The sequence below is a fragment of the Oreochromis niloticus genome, linkage group LG8 (genome assembly GCF_001858045.2).
Source record: "Oreochromis niloticus isolate F11D_XX linkage group LG8, O_niloticus_UMD_NMBU, whole genome shotgun sequence".
Taxonomy (NCBI): Eukaryota; Metazoa; Chordata; class Actinopteri; order Cichliformes; family Cichlidae; genus Oreochromis; species Oreochromis niloticus.
In genome coordinates, this window is record NC_031973.2 from 4150350 (window position 1) to 4166461 (window position 16112).

Consider the following 16112-nt stretch of genomic DNA (forward strand, 5'->3'; position numbering starts at 1 on the left):
CAGAATACTTTATTAATCCCTCAGGAAATTATCCAAAATTTGTCTCTGTCGACATTAGGAACAGGAAGTACTGGTCAGTCCATGGCTGATCATGATCATGACCTGATATTTTTTACCTTCTCTTGCAGGATGCTTATGACTCAGCTGTGGAGTACTTCGGAGAAAACCCCAAAACAACGCCGCCCTCTATGTTCTTCCCTATTTTGATCAGATTCATCAAAGCGTACAAGGTCAGATAACAGACAGCTGCTTCACCGATATGCACCAAGAGCTTTTACATTACACCTGCAGCCATCAGTGACTGTTTATAATCTGACCTCAGAAACATTGTTTTTGTGTTTGACAGCAAGCAGAGCTGGATATCGAGCAGAGAAACAAGCAACACGAGGCTCCTTTAACTCCTCCTAAACCTGAAGTCATGGGGAACAAGGTGGGAACGATAAACAGTCGGTGCAGGAAAAGTACTTTCAAGTGTGTCTAAAAACTTTCCAAGCGCATAAAGAGGATTTTCTCCTGAATAATTAGACCATTTCACTATGTCATTTTGCAACAACACCTTAAAAGCTTGCAGTAGACCTCAGACTTTATCTGTCAGTCCTTTCTTTTTCGATTTTTAAAAGTGGCATTCAGCAAGGGAAACACCACCCTTTAAAAAGTACTTCTTCTCAGTGAAGAGACATTAACTATCTCAGTTTAGAGGAAAACTGCTTTGCCTTTAGAGAAATGTGTAGGTACAAAGACTGATGCCATTTGGAGGTCAAATTATTAACAAAAAAACTTGTGCGATGCTCCCGGTCAGCCATCTCAACTACCCACAACTAGTCCAAAGACAGATAAACTACCATAAAGTATACACAGTATTGCATCTGGAACACACCTGAAGCTGGAATGGCCTGCTTGAAGTCCAGATCTCCACCCACTAAAGACATTTGGTGCCTATAGTCCTCTATCAGACCAGAACAAGACAACATTCCTGTCCCAAAGTCCAGAGCCGCTCTCCTCAGTTCCCAGTCATATATGAACTGTTATTAAAGAAGGTGGTAAACATGGTCTGCACTGCCATCAAATTCAAAATAAGACAATATTTTTCTTTCTTAAAATGGCCAATTTTTTTTGTTTTAGTTTGTTTTAATTTTCGAATTCAAACATTTGATCGGTTTTCTGTGTTCTGCTGACTGCGTGTATTTCTTCAACTATCAGACTTCCAAAATGTAAAACACATGAAGGAAATTGCTTGAGATTATAACTTTTATACATAAAAACAACCAGACTATTGGACATGAAAAGAACAACTAATACTCTCAAAGCATGTTATAAAAAATATTCAACTAAATCTGATTTTTGTTTCAGGGTCCCATGATGCCCAGAGCGCCCCAGATGGACCTGATAGCAGAGCTGAAGAAGAGGCAGATGTCTCCTCTGGTGAGGGAGGGGAAAGACGGAGCCATCGAGGACATTATCACAGGTACACAACAACCTGTCTGTTTTTTGTATCTGTGTTGTGAACCGTTATCAACAATTATCAGGAGGGGTTAATTACAAAGTTAGAGAAAGAGCTCACGCTGCCAAGGCAACAGAAAGAGGCAACTATGCAGTTACAGGTTAGTGTGGTGCTAAAGCTACACTGTGACAACTAAATCAAACATTGTATCAAGTGAAGTCTAGCTGCTAACATAGCAACACTTAGACACTAATGCTTTCTAATTAACTAGGTAACAACTAAACTGATCACTTTTTATAAATTAGAACTCGATTTCTTAATTTGTTTTGTTTTGTTTGTTTTGTCTACAAACTTTAAAGGCAGCAGCTAAATCAACATAAGCCACAAACTGTTTCTCTGCACTTGTTTGTGTTGTGTTCCAACCAGAGATGGGCACGAAATGCGTTACTGTAATCAGATTACTTTTTTCAAGTAACGAGTAAAGTAAGGGATTACTATTGCAAAAACGGTAATTAGATTACTGTTACTTTCCTGTAGGAACGCTGCGTTACTGCGTTACTAAAACCGTGATTTGTTTGCAAGAGTGTCTCATGACAGTGACGTAAGCGAGTGCGACGTTCGTGACAACAGCTGTCTGCAGATCAACAATGGATAATATATCGAGTGCGGAGAGAGTATGAGTGTGCAGCGTTTAAAGCGTGGAAGTACTGACATTAGTTTGAGTTTGATTCTGTAAAAAGTGACAAAAACATTAGTGTCCGCTGTTCACTGCGTGGGAAGAAAACTTCTTTTTATAGCGAAAAAACCCCTTAAGTTCCAAGCAAGCGCCGAGTGCGCTACCACGGAATGAGAAATTCACAGAGAAACTCGCGGATTCTTCCACTGACCGCTGTGGCACACCTGCACCAGGGTAAACATCCGCCTGCTATACAGGTGAAAATAGAGCAACAGGTCCGCTGAGTATTTGATTTTATTTATTTTCTGCTGTGTTTCACTTGCATCTATTTGAAAGAGTGAGTGTAAACACAAAAACATATTTTATTTTATGTGCTGGAATGTGCAGAAAATAGGTTTAAATGTTAAACAAATTTCTTCCAGTCAGAGAATGTTGCATATAATTTAATTTTTGCTTGATGCATAAAGTTAAAAGATTAAAACTAATAAAACAAGTTTTAAAAAGAGACTTTTCCATTTGATTACATTTTGTATGATGGATTATGCAGAAAAAGTAGAATTGGGCTGAAAGATCTATCGCTTTATCACCTATTCAGGTTGTAAATCGTGTTTTTAAAAAGTAACTAAGTAACTAGGTAATTAATTACTTTTGAAAATAAGTAATCAGTAAAGTAATGGGATTACTTTTTGGGGGAGTAATCAGTAATTAGTTACTGATTACTTTTTTCAAGTAACTTGACCAACACTGGTTCCAACAACCACTCCCCAACCGATTGGGGAGTACAGATTTTTCCCAACAGCAAGAATTCGTCACTGAGCGCTGATTCCAGTTCTTATGCTAAGATAAGCCGACTATCTCCTGATTTCCATCTGTAGTTTTGATGGACACTCTAGTCCATGATTTTTTTTTTTTTCTGTACCTTCTGCTGTCACACACTTTTTCACACTAATCTTCCTCAGTGTTTTTACTTTCTTATCTAAGCAGCTGTTAATCTCACATCTGCACTTATTAACATTTTCTCCTATTTCCTCTCCAGCAGTGCTCTTTTTAAAATTTCTTTAGTTCAACAAACTTTCACTAGTTTCTCCTTCTAAGGCTTACATCCCTCTCCTGTGCCCTTGTTTGTCCCTCCTCTCCTCCTGTCCCTGTTGTTTTTTCTCTTCTGTCTTCAGCTCTTAAATCCGTGCCCTTCACGGCTCGCTCTGCCAAACGTTCCTCTCGTCTCTTCTGCGACTCCGTCTTCAGTGAAGAGGTGATGTCTTCAAATCTGCTCCTGCTGATCATGACTCTGTCATTGTATTTATAACCAGGAAGAGATGGTGGATACAGAGTGTAGAGGTCACTTATAATCCTTTGAGCCCAGCTTCTATTTGCGCTCCAGTCATGGACATGAGACAAACTCAACAGTGAATAACAATAATAACACAAAAATATTAGAAACACATTATAATGTACTAAAACTGCATAGAAATTGTCCTGCTCTGCCTTCTGTAATGTAACTGTATCCCAGACAGTCTGCCCTTGAAGGAATATTTTGGGTGCTGTTTATTGGATTTATGCCTCGTGACTGAGTTCTCTCCAGAGGTTTTCTGACACACTTTAAACGGCTTTCAAAGAGAAGGAGAGCAGCTCAAACTAAAACACAAGAATATGCTGTAGATAGCTCCTCTTGGATTTAAAGGTTAAAGGAGATCTATTATGTTTTCCTTGTTTCCTTTCACATGTACTGTTAGAGTGCTCGGATAATAAAGATATATTCGATGTATTAAAGGGCACTAAAGTAAAGGACATTTAGCACTGTTGCCTCATTTGTTAGTGGGTCCTGGTTTCAGAGCCACACAACATCCAGCTGTTGGAGTTTCGAATTGTAGTTAATCCTGCCGATGTAGGCCTGCAGCACAAGAGACTCTTAATCTCAAGAGTTTCACAGGCTTGTTAAATAACATCATTTAATGTCTTAGAGGCTGAATTTAAATTGCACAAACAACAGTAATGGAGATATAGGCTAATTCTTAGACTGATAACGGTGATTTTTAAACTCATTTACTCACCCAAAAACTGTCAAAGCTCTTCTCTTTTTATTTCAATCTGTGGTGCAAGACGTACGGCATCTCTGTACTACGCTATGCTGTCCAAAAGTATACTTCTATTAGTCGTTTGAAAAGTGTAGGAAGGTTCATGGTGGTCAGTGTATGTATCAGTCATCACAAGCCCACCCTACCCACCTACTGGTCAAACATTCTGTGTAGCCAATCAGAAAAGAGAAAGCTTAAATGATGGAGGAGCTGCAGTATAGCTTTGGATGAGCTGAAGGGTTGCACCAAGGACGAGTACAATAAAAGATGATACTCAGATTATGTAAGGCTAAATCCAGGAGGACTGAGTATGGCACTGAAAAAGCAGAATGGATCCCCTTTAATGTCCGAGTAGGTACATGATCCTCACTCAGTATTGGGATGATTCTGTTATCTTACTGACAAGATGAATAAAAATATGGATCTGGAATTCAGCGTAATAGGTCTGTGAGAACAGGACGATGGAAGGACATAAGAAAACCACCTTAAAAAACACAAAATACAGCAAGAAAGAAAGTGACCAGCCTAAAAATCACAGTACATTCATATAGTTCTTTACAGCATTCACAGCTCATAATAATGATTTTAAAGTTACTCCTGTAATGTCCAAGAACAAAAACACAAAGTTGGAAATCAGCATAATAGATTCCTTTTAAGATTAACCGTACATCACATCACACCTGTGAAGAGACAAAGGTGAGAAAGACGCAGAAAAAGGTTTAAAGGTTTTTTAAAAAAGACGGGAGACACAGCAAAGATTCGCACACCCATAAAGATGTGCAAAAGTACCACAAAGACATGAAAAACAACTGAGAGACAGAAAGTGAAATGCAAAAGAACACGCTGGTGCCTTCTGTGGGTCTTTTAAAAGCTTATGCTGAGGGGCTCATTGTCCCACACTCTATCCATGTCTGACACAGATTCTAATTAAGATTTTATAAGAGCCAGGATGGGTTGGCAGTGACTCTTTCATACCAGACGTCTACACATTTTCCTGTTTGTTTGTTTTTGTGTTTTTTCATGGCCAATTTGATGAGTAGAAATATGTATTTTATGGCTCAGTAAATGAAACCCCATAGGCCCGTAGTTCGCCTTTGACATCTTTCAGCGAGCTGTTCCGAAGCCTCTCGTCTCAGGTGGATTATTCGTGTTTGTTCTCTGTCCTCAGATCTGAGGAATCAGCCGTACAGACGGGGGGACGGCGGCCGACGCAGCGCCAAGTGGAAACCAGGGCAACAGCTGCAGGTATCCTCAGACATCTCCCTCTGAAGCACGGACTGGACTCCTCATCATGGCTTTACAAGCACAACGTATTTGACTCACTATGGTGACAGTCTTATCACTCTCAAGCATGTGGACGAATGCAGGGTTGGAAATGCATGCAAGAAGATCCCCAAAGAGACAAAAACATAAGCTAACACACACACACGCACGCACGCACGCACGCACGCACACACACACACACACACACCTGCTGCTTTAGAGCGCCTCTCTGGATAAACTTCAAACTGACTGTAGAAATGTTCTGTGATTTGAGTAATTAAATGTTAAAGAGGGCGAATTATTAGCTGTGCTCAGCGCTAATGACACTGGATGCCATACGAGGTAATCAAGACAATTACATGGAAGAGCGAGCCACTCGGCTGAGAGGTAACACGAGCGCTTCATTACTGCCGCTAAGACATCACAGCCTCGCCAGAAAATTCATCTTCAAAGGCAAGAAACTGATAGACAAACCACTCATGGATCGTTTTGATATTTTTTTTTATTAGTTTTAGTTTAAACAGAATTTTAATTGCAGCGTCCCATCACTCTTTCCGTGTCTGTAGTAGATCTCAAAAATTATGGGAAAGATTTATAATATATTTAAATTATTTTTATTACTGTGTAAGTACAAAAACAAGCTTCTACTTTGCTTCTGCATTTCAACAAATAAAACATTTTATACTGTTTTGGGGTTTTTTGTCTGTTTTATTCTGTTTAGTTTTTATTTGTTTTTTTTATCCTAAAATTAGAATGTAATAAAAATATGTAATTGGGTTTTTCTCTTAATATTCACCTAAAGAAATAATGTTTAGGTCTGGGTTCTCAGGAGGTCAATCTACCACCAACAGAGTTACTTTGTATGTGTTTCTATCCAAATATGCTTCTACTGCATTATCAGTGTGTTTGGGATCATTACCATGCTGGAAAATGAAGCTGTTGCCAGATTTTCCAGATAGTATCACATGCTGGATCAACTTCTCAAAGTTTGCCATTCCATCAACTTTGACAAGTTCTTCAACAGCACCGGCTGAAATGCAGACACAAACCACGACAGAGCCTCCACCGAGTTTTACAGATGGAAATAGGAGGTGCCTAAAGACTTTAGCACAGCACTGTGTGTGTGCTGTTTTTACAAATACATTTAAAATTGACAAAACATGAAACATTTCATTGAAGATTACAAGGAAATTTGTCTAAATAATGACATACTTGAGCATGAATATAAAACACATAATATATATAATATGAATGTGATTTGAAGTCAGATTTTTATAACAGTAAAAGTAATTATAAGACTCCAAAATCCTGTAACACTTATTTAATAAACACAGTGTATGTAAGAAACAGATTTTATTACCCGCACTCCTCGCAAACACAAGAAAATCAAGATCTGATTTTCCTGAATCGTTAAAGCAGAAAATTAAAACCATTCGCAGTTCTAAGTTAGATGTATTAAATTTGTCCAGTGTTTGACAAAATGTTGTTTCACCACCAGCTTCAGCTTTTTCATCTTTTATTTTATAGTTTAAAATAAAAGTAAATTGAAAATTTTGATGTACTAATTTGGTAACTTTGAAGAATTAATGATCAGAGAATCACCCACAGTTACAGTCATACTATGGATTACGATCTTGGTTTGTTAAAGATTTATATATTAAGACATAATAGAACATTATCTGACCTAATTAAATTTAACCTTAGATAAACAATAACACATATTGCGGACCATTATTTATTTATAAAAGCAAGCTAAAATGCAGAATCGCATTGATTTACCAGAAATGGAGAGCACTCAAACAGAAGTAGGTGAAGCAAAGCCTGCGTCTTAGAGGAGGAGGCAGGAAGTGGAGGAGCGAGGTCAGGACAGACAATCAGATACTGTTTCTGTTTCAGTTTGAAACAGCACATGAAGATGAATATTTAACACACCAGATGAAGAAAAACTGAAATATGTTGGATTTTGAGATTTCGTCAGTGAACATCAAATACAAGTAAACGCAGCAATAATACAATAAAATATTGGAAAAAGTAATTGGTGGTGATAGAACCTGCAAAATGTATTTAAAGTATACTTGTCCTATGTCACTGATAATGTTACTGATGTGTTAGGCAGCATCTGGCGCACTGGCGCCACCGGTCAGAGGGCCTCGCCTCTGTCAGTGCGCCCCAGGGTGGCTGTGGCTACAATGTAGCTTGCCATCAGGAGTGTATGAATGTGTGTGTGAATGGTTGGATGACTGGATGTGTAAAGCGCTTTGGGGTCCTTAGGGACTAGTAAAGCACTATACAAATACAGGCCATTTACCATTTTAGTTTAGCCTCTGTTATGGTCTATTAGTGCTTCGTTCTTCAACTCTTCATTTACGATCATAGTTAAATAAATTTTGATTTTTATCTTAAGTTATCACAACTTGTATTAATAATTTAATGTAAGGTAAAAAGTCCTTCTGGACCTTACTCAGCACTCACTACTTGATTTCTCAGATGTTATCAGCACTGCATGTAACCTGCTATTAGACTCACTCGGCTTCTCTCAAAATGTAAACTTTAATCACATTCTGGATCTTGTTCTGACATACGGCACAGAAAATGAACATTTAACAGTATTCCCCATTAAACCCATTGTTTGTCTGATTATTTCAATATTTAAATTCACAATAATGGATTACACCGCTCTTAGAAAGACATCTACTGTAATGAAATGTATTCGTCAAAGTGCTCCAAGTATAGGGATATATTTCCTCCTCTTTTCCATCTTCAATGCCATGAGCTTGTACAGTACAGCACAACTACCTCAACTCTACTCCCTCAGAGGTTGACAATAAATGAACACACATGCTGGAGTTGCAGCAAGTTGCCGTAAGCTGCAGTACCAGCAGAGGGAGATATTTTATTTCAAGCAAACATGAAAATCATCATGTTTAAAAATGTTTAAAGAGACATTCCTAACACTGGGATAGAAGGAGCCTGAATTAGAGACTTTATACCTTCCTTGGTCACTGACGAGTTCTTAACTTTGATATATTTTTATATTATATATATTTAATGTGTGTCCATTTCACCCAATGGAGAGGCAAAGCATAACATCCCATCATGTTACACACTTTGTTGTGATTGGGCTGAATAGTGTCATCTCTTCAATCAGTTTGACCCTGGATACTGTGGCTGCTGTGCTTGGCTGCCTTGTATAACTCACAAGCGCACACCTTAAAACACATAATTCATAGGTTGGTGAGGAAATAGCATCTTACTAATTTTGAAGGGCTTCATTAAGCCTTTAAAGACTTTTAAAGTGCCTGTTGCTCTATATTAAAGGACTCTGTAAAGCTGGGTTATCTTAATATTCATCAGGTTTCTTTTCAGCACAACCAATGGTTGAAATAAAATGGTTAGAGAAAAAAAAATTATTCACATCTGTCACAGATGTTGCTGTACGTTATATATTATAACGTACAGCAACTCCTAATCTTTCTGAGTTATCGAGGGAACAGTTTACCCTGCCCGGGATAGGGTTACCGGGCCCCCCCCCCGGAGTTAAGCCCGGGGAGGGTGCCCGAGGGCTTAGGCCCTTAGTCCATGGGGCCCGGCCGGGCACAGCCCGAAAAAGGGACATGGGCCCATCCTCCCGCAGGCCCACCGGGTGGTGGGCCTGCCTCCGCAGGAGGTGCCGTAGGGGTCTGGTGCATTGTGTGCTGGGCGGCAGTCAGGAGCAGAGGCCCTGGCGGACTGATCCCCGGCTACCAAGACTGGCAATTGGGACATGGAATGTCACCTCTCTGGTGGGGAAGGAGCCTGAGTTAGTGCGTGAGGTTGAGAGGTACCGGCTAGATATAGTCGGGCTCACCTCTACGCATGGCTTAGGCTCTGGAACCAGTCTCCTGGAGAGGGGCTGGACTCTGCCTCAGTCTGGAGTTGCCCCTGGTGAGAGGTGGCAGGCTGGGGTGGGTATTCTAACATCCCCTCAGCTTGCTGCCTGTACGTTGGGGTTCTTCCCAGTGGATAAGAGGGTTTGTTCCCTGCGCCTTAGGGTCGGGAAACGGGTCCTGACTGTCATCTGTGCTTATGCGCAGAGTGGCAGTTCAGAGTACCCAGCCTTCTTAGAGTCCCTGGGTGGGGTACTGGAAGGTGCTCCACCTTGAGACTCTGTTGTCCTACTGGGAGACTTCAGTGCTCACGTGGGTAACGACAGTGAGACCTGGAGGGGCGTGATTGGGAGGAACGGCCTCCCTGATCTGAACCCGAGCGGTGTTTTGTTATTGGACTTCTGTGCAAATCACAGTTTGGCAACAGCAAACACCTTGTTCGAACATAAGAGTGTCCATAAGTGCACGTGGCACCAGGACGCTCTAGGCCGCAGGTCGATGATCGATTTTGTAATTGTATCGCCAGACCTGCAACCATATGTTCATGACACTCGGGTAAAGAGAGGGGCTGAGCTGTCAACTGATCACCACCTGGTGGTGAGTTGGATCAGGTGGCAGGGGAGGACGCTGGACAGACCCGGTGTAAATGCGTAGTGAGGGTGTGCTGGGAACGCCTAGCAGAGGCCCCAGTCCGTGAGATATTTAACGCACACCTCCAGCAGAGCATGAAAAAACATTCCGAGGGGACATTGAGTCCGAATGGACCATGTTCAGCATCTCCATTGCCGAAGCTGCTGCATTGAGGTTCGGCCGCAAGGTGGTTGGTGCCTGTCGTGGTGGTAACCCTGAACCAAAAAAAACACCAATTTCCTGGGGCGAGGTCACTGAGGCAGTTAAACTCCTCCTTGGTGGCAGAGCCCCTGGTGTGGATGAGGTCCGCCCCGAGTTCCCGATGACTCTGGACATTGTAGGGCTGTCCTGGTTGACACGCCTCTACAATGTTGCGTGGAGATCAGGGGCAGTACCCCTGGACTGGCAGACCGGGGTGGTGGTCCCCATTTTTAAAGAAGGGGGACCGGAGGGTGTGTTCCAACTACAGTGGGATCACACTCCTCAGCCTCCCTGGGAAAGTCTATGCCAGGGTGCTGGAAAGGAGAGTTCGCTTTTTTCCTCCTGTATCTGAGGTTCGACTAGCGGATAGTTTTCGTCCTGGTCGCGGAACACTGGACCAGCTCTTTATCCTCTCAAGGATACTTGAGGGCGTATGGGAGTTTGCCCAACCAGTCTACATGTGTTTTGTGGACTTGGAGAAGGCATTCAACCGTGTTCCTCGGGGTGTCCTGTGGAAGGTGCTACGGGAGTATGGGGTGTCTGCCCCATTGCTACGGGCCATTCGATCCCTATACAACCGTTGCAAGAGCTTGGTTCGCATTGCCGGCAATAAGTCAGACTCGTTCCGGGCGGGGGATGGGGTCCGCCCGGGCTGCCCTTTGTCACCGATTCTGTTAATAATAATTTTTATGGACAGGATTTCTAGGTGCAGCCAAGTGAAAGCCCTCCGCCATCATTTTTTATCAATGATGGCGCCGGTGTGTGTTTTTGTTTGTTTTGTTTTTTACAATTTGTGCCACCCAAATCAACTCGCGACTGGTATATGAACGCCAAAAACTTTTTGATCTTCAATATTTTCTGACATCGTCGCAGACGCCGCGGTAAACGTGCCGGTTGGCTAGTGAAGCTTAAAGCTTGCCTTGCTTTTTCTCTAGCGGCTGCTCCAGTGGATTATAGTCTGTTCCATCGCATCCCAAGGCGTCTCCTGGATCATGTTGCCCCTTGTCTGGTTCCTGTCGTAGGCTCGGGTGGACGTGAGCCTGCTCGCCGATGTTTTTCACGTCTTGGGCGTCGTGGAATAAACTTTGTGAATTTGCGCCCATTAATTTGGGCTTCACAGACAACTTCTGCCCAGACTCCAGTTCCACTGAGGATGGCTTTAATAAATGCCCGGTCCATAGCAAGTAAAACGTTTGTCATTAACGATTTCTTTTCTTCAAATGGTTTGGATCTCCTTTTTGTGACTGAGACATGGATGAAAATTGGTGAAGCTAGCTTTATTTCTGAACTATTGCCCTCCAACTGCTCATTTTTAAATGCTCCAAGGATGTCGGGTAGAGGAGGAGGAATATTGACAGTTTTTAAAAATAACTTTAATTGCAAGCAACTCTATGCTGTCCTCGCCCTGAGTCTCTTAGTTTCACCAGCTAGACAGCGAGATAACGATGCTCCAAAAACCAGACTTATTTTCCTTTTTGCGCTGATTTATTGAAGAATGGCCTCTGACCATTGCCTTCTCTTTGACCATCGTAAAACTGAAAGTACAAAATATTGTATTAGCTAACATTATAAACTAGCTTGTTACACTCTTACTGCAAGCTAACAAGATAAGACTTTCAAATGTACAAATTATCGTACCATTTTTACACAAAACAAAAGATAATAATTATTTTATCGACACTCATACTTACAGACATATCTTGTCCAAGGCAACAACATTTTAAGGTCCGTATTGGCTTAGAACAATAACATTACGGCATCACTTTCCGCCATCTTTGATTTCTTCTTCACGTTCTCATTTTTTCCCTTCCTAAAGTAACCAAACCCATATTACAAAGCAGCCACTAGAGGGAGCTCTAGGGCAGTTTACAACTGTAATATTCAGTTCAAGTTATAAAAGGCAGAACAAACTCCATGTACCGGTTCCCCCCTCCAGTTTTGAACTTTTGATGTTTGAACTGGGACGTCTTCAACCGGTTTTGTGTGCAGTAATCTACCGACCACCGAAGTATAACAAACACTTTTTAAATGACTTTTCATGTTTCTTGGCTGACATTGTGCCTAAATATGATCGGATTTTAATAGTTGGTGATTTTAATATTCATGTCTGTTGCTCTGATGGACTGCTTGTTCAGGAGTTTTTAAATCTTATTCAGTCTTTTAACTTTGTACAGTCTGTACAAGGCCCAACACACCAGCAGGGGCACACTCTTGACCTGGTGTTATCGTGTGGTTTATCTGTTTTTAATTTGGAAATTGGGGATTCCGTGTTTTCTGATCACAAACCTGTTTTATTTGACATTTCTCTTGTGCATGAGTTTAAAGCTCGTGTACTCGTATTATAAATAGCAGTATTACTTCCAGTGTGGTTCCTGATGGTTTTAAACATGCAATTGTTAGCCCTTTATTACAAAAACCTGGCCTTGACCCTTTAGTTTGCTCAAATTTTAGCCCTATTTCGAGGCTTCCATTCCTTTCAAAGTTATTGGAAAAAATTGTTTTTACCCAATTGAATGCATTTTTAGATGCTAATGGCATCATGGAACTTTTTCAGTCTGGTTTTAAACATCTACACTCCACTGAAACAGCACTTTTACGTGTTTTTAACGATATCTTTTTAGCTACTGATTGTGGAAGTTCCGTGATCCTTGTGCTTTTAGATCTTACTGCAGCGTTTGACACTGTTGACCACAATATTCTTATCTCTCGTTTGGAACACCTTGTTGGGATCAAAGGTGCAGCACTGGATTGGCTTCGCTCATATTTGAGTTGCAGAACGTTTAGTGTTAAAGTTGAAAATTTTGAGTCCACCTCAACCCCCTTTCTTGTGGGGTGCCCCAGGGCTCAATCCTTGGCCCTCTTCTTTTTTCATTATACCTGCTCCCTTTGGGGTCTATTTATAGAAAACATGAAATATCCTTTCACTGTTACGCAGACGACTGCCAAATTTATTTGCCTTTAGCATCAAATGGCCCAGGCTCCATCCAAATCCTTTTAAACTGCCTTGAAGATGTCAAAGCTTGGATGGCTCTGAACTTTTTGAGTTTCAATGAGAGTAAAACGGAGGTGATTGTATTTAGACCTAATAATATTTCATGCAACCCGCTCGTAAATTGTGGTTGGCTAGGGTCTTATATCAAGCAGCATGTGACAAACCTGGGAGTCATTATGGACTCAGATTTTAAATTGAACAAACATATTAATTCGGTGTTGCAAAAAAGCTTTTTCCAGCTGAGGCAAATAACAAAGCTGAAGCCAGTTTTGTCAAGACGTGACATGGAGAAGGTAATACATGTCTTTATTTCAACACGGCTTGACTATTGCAATGCACTTTATGTTGGAGTCAGCCAAGGGTCTATTGCTCGTCTTCAGCTTGTTCAAAATGCTGCTGCCCGCCTCTTAACTGGTACCCACAGGAATGAACATGTAACACCTATCCTGTCTTCTCTTCACTGGCTTCCTGTTCATCACAGAATTAATTTCAAAGTCTTAACACTGGTTTATAAATGCCTTAATGGTCTCGCTCCCCCATACCTTTCCGAGTTACTTCAGCCTTATATTCCTTCACGGACCCTCAGATCAGCTGACCAGCTGCTGTTGGTTGTCCCAAAATCAAGGCTCAAATGCAGAGGAGAGCGAGCCTTTTCAGTTATGGCCCCCAAACTTTGGAATACGCTTCCTTTAAATATTAGACAGGCATCTTCGTTTCCTGTTTTTATAACGCTTTTGAAAACACACCTTTTTTCAATAGCATTCAGACTGGCGTGAGTTGATATTTGTATGTGTTGTGTTTATATTGATAGTTTATGTGTTTTATTATGTTTTATGCAAGTGTCAGTGGTTTTATCTTGTGTTTTACACTTTATTTTTGTACAGCACTTTGGGCAAACCTTTTGTTTTTAAATGTGCTATATAAATAAATTGGATTTGGATTTAGGTGGCCTCAGAATCTCATCTCTGCTTTTCGTGGATGATGTGGTTCTGTTGGCTTCATCGGGTGATGGCCTCCAGCTCGCACTGGAACGGCTCGCAGCCGAGTGTGAAGCAGCGGGAATGAGGATCAGCACTTCCAAATCTGAAGCCCTGGTTCTCAGCCGGAAAAGGGTGGAGTGCCCACTCCGGGTCGGGGATGAGTTCCTGCCACAAGTGGAGGAGTTCAAGTATCTTGGGGTCTTGTCCGCGAGTGATGGGAGAAGGGAGCCGGAGATCGACAGATGGATTGGTGCTGCGGCCGCAGTGATGCGGATGCTGCACTCGTCCATCATGGTGAAGAGAGAGCTGAGCGTAAAAGCGAAGCTCTCAATTTACCGGTCGATCTACGTCGCTACCTTCACCTATGGCCACGAGCTGTGGGTAGTGACCGAAAGAACGAGATCGCGGATACAAGCGGCGGAAATGAGCTTCCTCCGAAGGGTGGCTGGCCTCTCCCTTAGAGATAGGGTGAGAAGTTCAGCCATCCGGGAGGGGCTCGGAGTAGAGCCGCTGCTCCTCCACATCGAAAGGAGCCAGCTGAGGTGGTTCGGGCATCTGACAAGGCTGCCTCCTGGGCGCCTCCTGGGCGAGGTTTTCCGGGCATGTCCCACCGGGAGGAGGCCCCGGGGCAGATCCAGGTCACGCTGGAGAGATTATCTCTCTCTTGGCTAGCCTGGGAACGCCTTGGTGTTCCCCGGATGAGCTGGAGGAGGTGGCTGGGGAGAGGGAGGTCTGGGCTTCTCTGCTTAGGCTGCTGTCCCTGCAACCCGGCCCCGGATAAAGCGGAAGATAATGGATGGATGGATGGATGGATGGATATATTTACAGTTTAGTTAATATTCTTTGACATTTTGCAACAATACACACATTTTGTACACAAAATTAAATATTTACACAATACGGTGTACCCAACATATTTGTTCATTTGAAGAATGTTGATTAAATAGTGACAACATGTTGGCATTTTCACTAAGCCCACTTCACACTTTCGTTGCCTAATTGTAAAATTTACTCTTACCTGTAGCAGATACACTGAGCAGAACTGAGTTCAGCCACAACAATCTCAGTTTCTCACGTGGCTTTGTCCACCCCACCTAATAACTCAGCGTACACATATACCGGTGACTACTCCCAGCAGGATAATATGAGTTATTACAAAGCTCACTTCATCTAAAACTGGTTTCTTGAAGAAGGCAATGAGTTTATTGTGCTCAAAGGCATTTACAATCGTCAGATCTCAATCTACTACGGCATTTTTGGAACATGCTGGATGGCCCTGCACATTTCCAATAATTGTTTATAGCTTGAAGCTGAATAACTGAAGAATGTTTCTGGGGAAGTTTGGATCAGTGCCATGAGAAATAAAGTTAGTTTTGTAGGGATAAAAACGACAATAGAAGACTGAAACATTACAACACAAATAAATCACAAGAACACAATAAACTCAAAATGCTGGGTCAACTAATTCAGAACCATGACAACTGTACAGTAGACTAATTCTTTCAGAAGTGCTGTGATGGTTATTTTGTGTCCATGTGAGATGTGGTTTCCAGCCTGTGTTGATGAATCTAAGAAATCTGTGGTTGTGTAGATTTCACAGTTGTTGCTTCAACTTGGTACTGCTCCTTGTGTCTGTTCGTTTTGTAGCCAAAGATAACTGTTGTTGTGAAATCGATCAGCTGGTTGGTTTCAGTGATCATAAATATTTTTGTGATGCTGCATTTACATCTTCTAGTATACTTTACCTAGTCTTGGTAGTCAGCCACTGATCTTCTCTTTCTTTTCAGCTGCTTTCGTATTTAACACCTTGAAAGATCTGTTGTTCTTGTGGCTTGTTACCCAGTCTCAGAGGGTGTGGATGATGATATCGCCCCCTGACCTGATGTCATGGCTCCACCTTGTCATAGCATTTGTGTTGTACCGTGTCAATCCCTAGTTGTGATAGCAGTGGCGAGGCTGCCAGTGTCCGGTAGCCTCGCCTCTGTCAG

General features: G+C 41.9%; 1 protein-coding gene across 2 annotated transcripts in view; it reads left to right on the top strand.

Moving 5' to 3' along the window:
• fmnl1b (formin-like 1b) overlaps nucleotides 1-6144 on the top strand; it is a 39097-nt gene extending 32953 nt beyond the window's left edge. The window contains exons 23-27 of one of the 2 annotated variants that reach the window (XM_025909864.1): nucleotides 129-230; nucleotides 347-430; nucleotides 1351-1465; nucleotides 3290-3369; nucleotides 5361-6144. In XM_025909864.1, the coding sequence (XP_025765649.1) occupies nucleotides 129-230; nucleotides 347-430; nucleotides 1351-1465; nucleotides 3290-3369; nucleotides 5361-5366 (387 nt within the window). In that variant the 3' untranslated portion in view covers nucleotides 5367-6144. The remainder of the gene's footprint in view (nucleotides 1-128; nucleotides 231-346; nucleotides 431-1350; nucleotides 1466-3289; nucleotides 3370-5360) is intronic. The other variant, XM_005453688.4, reaches the window with a different exon arrangement.
• The last annotated feature ends 9968 nt before the right edge of the window (nucleotides 6145-16112 follow it).